The 4215-nt window shown below is 37.3% G+C and overlaps 1 protein-coding gene across 1 annotated transcript; it reads left to right on the forward strand.

Annotated features, from left to right (window-relative positions):
- The first annotated feature begins 1430 nt into the window (after nt 1–1430).
- Nucleotides 1431–2728, forward strand: LOC131846264 (uncharacterized). The gene is made up of 2 exons (XM_059195528.1): nt 1431–1455; nt 2346–2728. Exons 1-2 carry the CDS (start codon nt 1431–1433, stop codon nt 2726–2728), a joined length of 408 nt encoding a protein of 135 aa, XP_059051511.1.
- Nucleotides 2729–4215: the final 1487 nt, after the last annotated feature.

Consider the following 4215-nt stretch of genomic DNA (forward strand, 5'->3'; position numbering starts at 1 on the left):
ATAAACGCGTTTAGTGAAATTTGAAGTGGTGAAATGCAAAATGAAGCTTTGAACACGTTTAAACGTTTTAATGGCGTTCAGTTTGAACTAAACGCGATCAGTGTCTTTGGTGAAATCCGACCTTATAGTGTCTTTGAAGATATTGGATAGCATATGTGTGAGTACAATATTGATGACTAGCATACCTAGCCCTAAGTTAATCATAACATCATTCAGCCGTGTTATTGCTATCGTCGGAATACTTTAACAAGTTTCTAAATTGATGAAGTTTTCGGTACACGAAGAAATGCCGAAAGCCCATTATTAGTATGCGGGACCAACAAACTTATACCGTAAGAGGATTCTTAATAAATAAGCACACGATAGATAATGTCTAGACGACAAAAGACGAGTCAATTTTGGGTTGAGATAATACGAGTATTTTTAGTTTGGTGTTTACCTTTTTTGGACTACTCTAATGCTGTTGGTAGTAATGGGAACTAGTAACTCCCATTGCTAGCAATGTACCATGTTAGGTCGATCTCCCCGCGGTTCTCCCTGGAAACCATCGTGATAAATTCTTGGTGAATTTGTCACGATGGGCTAACTGACCTGACCTCATGCTCATCTTATCATCCTCCACTGGTGCCCTGCCAGCGTAAACCGTTAGCGCAGGCGGGAGCACCATTCCATTATCATACATACAAAAAAAAATGCTGTTGGTCGCAGCTGGCCTTTACAGCTTCACTAGACGATAGGGCGAGTGCAAATGGCACTCCAAATCCGAGAAGGACTTATGGAGCGGCTGAAGGCCAACTCTCGCCTGACGGATACGTCTTTAGTCTGAGGGCACCACTAGGGTTTCGAACCTCGGCTCAGGCCGTCGTAATTTCGATCTCCGTTTGAATGGACGGGGAATCGATCGGAGGATCGGAGATAATCTAAATCAAAATGCTAAAAAAACTTCATTGTTCCAGCTTCAATAATTTCGATTTTCCATACAAACTTTGATACCCCCTTTCAATTCCTTACAACCCTTATTTCGCGTTATAAAGTAGCTGATGTCCTTTCTTCGGGTCTAAACTATCTGTGTACCAAATTTCATTTAAATCGGTTTAGTAGTTTTAGCGCGAAAGCGAGACAGACAGACACGGTTACTTTCGCAATTTAAATAAGATAGACCTATTACCTAAGATACAGCAGTTCTACTATAGTAGAGTATAGAACATACTAGAACATCTACAGCTTCACTAGCAGGTTCCTACAAGATTTACCGAAGCAAGAGAAACACGAGCTGTGAAGGTAAGTGTTCACGTATCGGCAAGGGATCACTTAATCCTGCACCCGGGTCACAAGTCCCGGGCACTGCTCGGAGTTTATCTTCCATACGATATACCCGGCATCCGCACTGTGAATCTATGGAATGCAGAAGTTCGTCTTACTAATAGAAAATGTTGGAAACTCCAACAAAAATAGGTATTAAAACCTCTTCAATTACTTATTTCATAATATTTAAATATACAACGCTGTGTTCTCAAGATATCGATTCTAAAATGGACTTGTATCCAGAGCCGTAAAATATTAAATAAAAAAAATAAAAAAGATATCGATTGTCATTTTTTTCTCTTCTTTAATATTTTTGTTACACCGCTAATTATATCGACATATTAATCTACACATCTATACATATAAATAAAATTGGAGTGTCTGTTTGTGATATTGAAATAACCGTTTTTGACTACATGCATATGAATATAAATATGGTACATACACCAAAATAACATTTCTTACAATTTTTGTCTGTCTGTCTATTTTTGTTTGTTCCGGCTAATCTCTGAAATGGCTGGACCGATTTTGACGGGACTTTTGGCAGGTAGCTGTTGTAATAAGGAGTAACTTCGGCTACTTTATTTTAGAAAAATAAAATAGAATTCCACGCGGATGAAGTCGCGGGAACAGCAAATGTAATAACAGAAATAGTATCGTGAGAAAGTGATATTACTGCAAAGGTATGAAATAAGTTCCCTTAATATAAATTTAATCTGAGGCATTATTAGAAATTCTGCTGTCTCCGATAGAGAATTAAAATTAGGCAACAATATTTTAAGGTCAAAAATTGGAACCGTTAATCAAGAATGATGTTCAGGGTTCTTGAACATGAATTTTTGCGAAACGTCGAGATTCAATTAGTTGGGAAAGGTCAAATAATTGTTTACCGCGAGAATCAACAATTTTCTATCAAAAGATTTTCAACTTGAAACTTGTGGAGATTTATTTAGGTACGAAAGGAATGTTCAGGGCTGTCCTTGGATTATATAAATATAAAGTTATTAAAATACAAATTCAAAATATCTTTATTCATGTAGGCTCTGAATGCTGGGCGCTGAAAAAGCACCAAGAGCAGAAACTCAATGTCGCAGAAATGAAAATGCTAAGATGGGTTGGTGGCATAACAATGCTGGATCACATCAAAAACATCCACGTTCGAGGTAGTTTTAAGGTGACTCCCATACAGGAGAAGATTTTAGAGAGCCGCCTAAGGTGGTACGGTCATGTCATGCGGCGACCATCAGACCACATGACAAGAACAGTGCTTGACATAAGTACCCAGCTCAGAAGACGTGGCAGACCCCATCTCACATGGATGTCCGTTATTGAGAGGGATATAAAAAGCGCCAAAATAACATCCCTGACGAGCCAGGACAGAACGTCCTGGCGAAGACTGACCAGACTGGCCGACCCCAAATAAATGGGACCAAAGCCAGGCAAAAGAAGATGTAGGTCTATTACAGACTCTTATGATATGTCAAATCTACAGTTAATTCGGAATGCTTTCGAGATGAGAAGAACTGACAAGAAACTCAGCTCGTATTCTTTTCAAATATATGTTGTACATGTTTAAAATAATACACATTCATTTTTAAATTCAAATGGATTCATAATATTTTGTTTAATTCCGCTGCCATTAGCATGTGTGAGACCACAAAGATTCAGCGCGGAAACCTGACCACTTTTACAATATTCTCTATTGGTGATCAAATTCCGACAGTTATTGAGTCTACACCTAATACATTACAGGAAGTATGAAAGTGGCACCGGTGTCAGAGAGGTTGAAGAGTAATCGTCTATCATGGTATGGACATGTAATGCGTAGGAACGAGTATAATATTTTAAGAAAGGTGTTACATATGAATGTGGATGGTTATAAGGAAGGCCGAAAAAGAGATGGATGGACTGTGTGAAAGATGATATGGTAAGAAAGGAAGTAAATAACGCGATGACTGCGAACAGGGATGAATGGAAGCGAAAAACATATTACGCCGACCACAAATAAATGGGATAAGGATGAAGCAGATGATGATTGAGTCTACACCCACATTGCGACATGTGTTTCGTGTATGAACGAGGCATCTTCAGGCATTGAATACAGTTCAGATACAGCTCGGAAACCTAGTGTTCACTGTTCAGCGACCATGTAAAAGCTTTTAAGTACTATGTTATTCTTACCACTTTATGGAATTTGGAATTTAATAAGTTAACTAGCTGCATTTCCAGCTGTTCTACGATTAAATTGTATATAGGGAAATGATTATCAAAATCGGCTTATCTTTTTTTGTTTTTATATATTACTTATAAGCGTTTATTTGTAGTATATATAATATAAATTCAAAAAAAAAAAAAAAAAATATTTTTTTTATGTTTTTTTTTATTGGGTTGTTAGGGCTATTGTCAGATTTGTTTATAGCACCTGTAGCATATATATATATATCTAATGCTCGCCCTTTTTCAAAGTTCGCTACCTAGACACACAGAATTGAAGGATATTCTTAGGAGCGATGGTTTTTATCTCCTCGGGTAAAGAGAGTAGTATATATATATAGATAGATATATACAACCACATAGGATGTGAAGCGGCGTTTCCTCTTCAGTTTGGCAGAATCTGCAGATACTTGTCGTGCATAGACCTAGTTTAGCCATATGCTTGTTTAATTTGCAGTGTCCGTGTCAGTTGCAATTTAAAAAATTAACTCTTACCTCTTTATAATACAAGTATATGTGAGCTAGAATCTCCATTTATGAGTTTATATATATACTGTAGCAGTAGGCAGCTGTGCCTGCGGTTATATATATTTATATATATAGCCTATATGTTATCCTGCTGTATAAGCTATATTACTGCAAAGTTTCATCAAAATTCGTTCAGTAGTTTTTGCCTGAAAGAGTAGCAAACACCTA

The sequence above is a fragment of the Achroia grisella genome, unplaced genomic scaffold, assembly GCF_030625045.1.
Source record: "Achroia grisella isolate CSIRO2021 unplaced genomic scaffold, CSIRO_AGI_Agris_v1 utg509, whole genome shotgun sequence".
Taxonomy (NCBI): Eukaryota; Metazoa; Arthropoda; class Insecta; order Lepidoptera; family Pyralidae; genus Achroia; species Achroia grisella.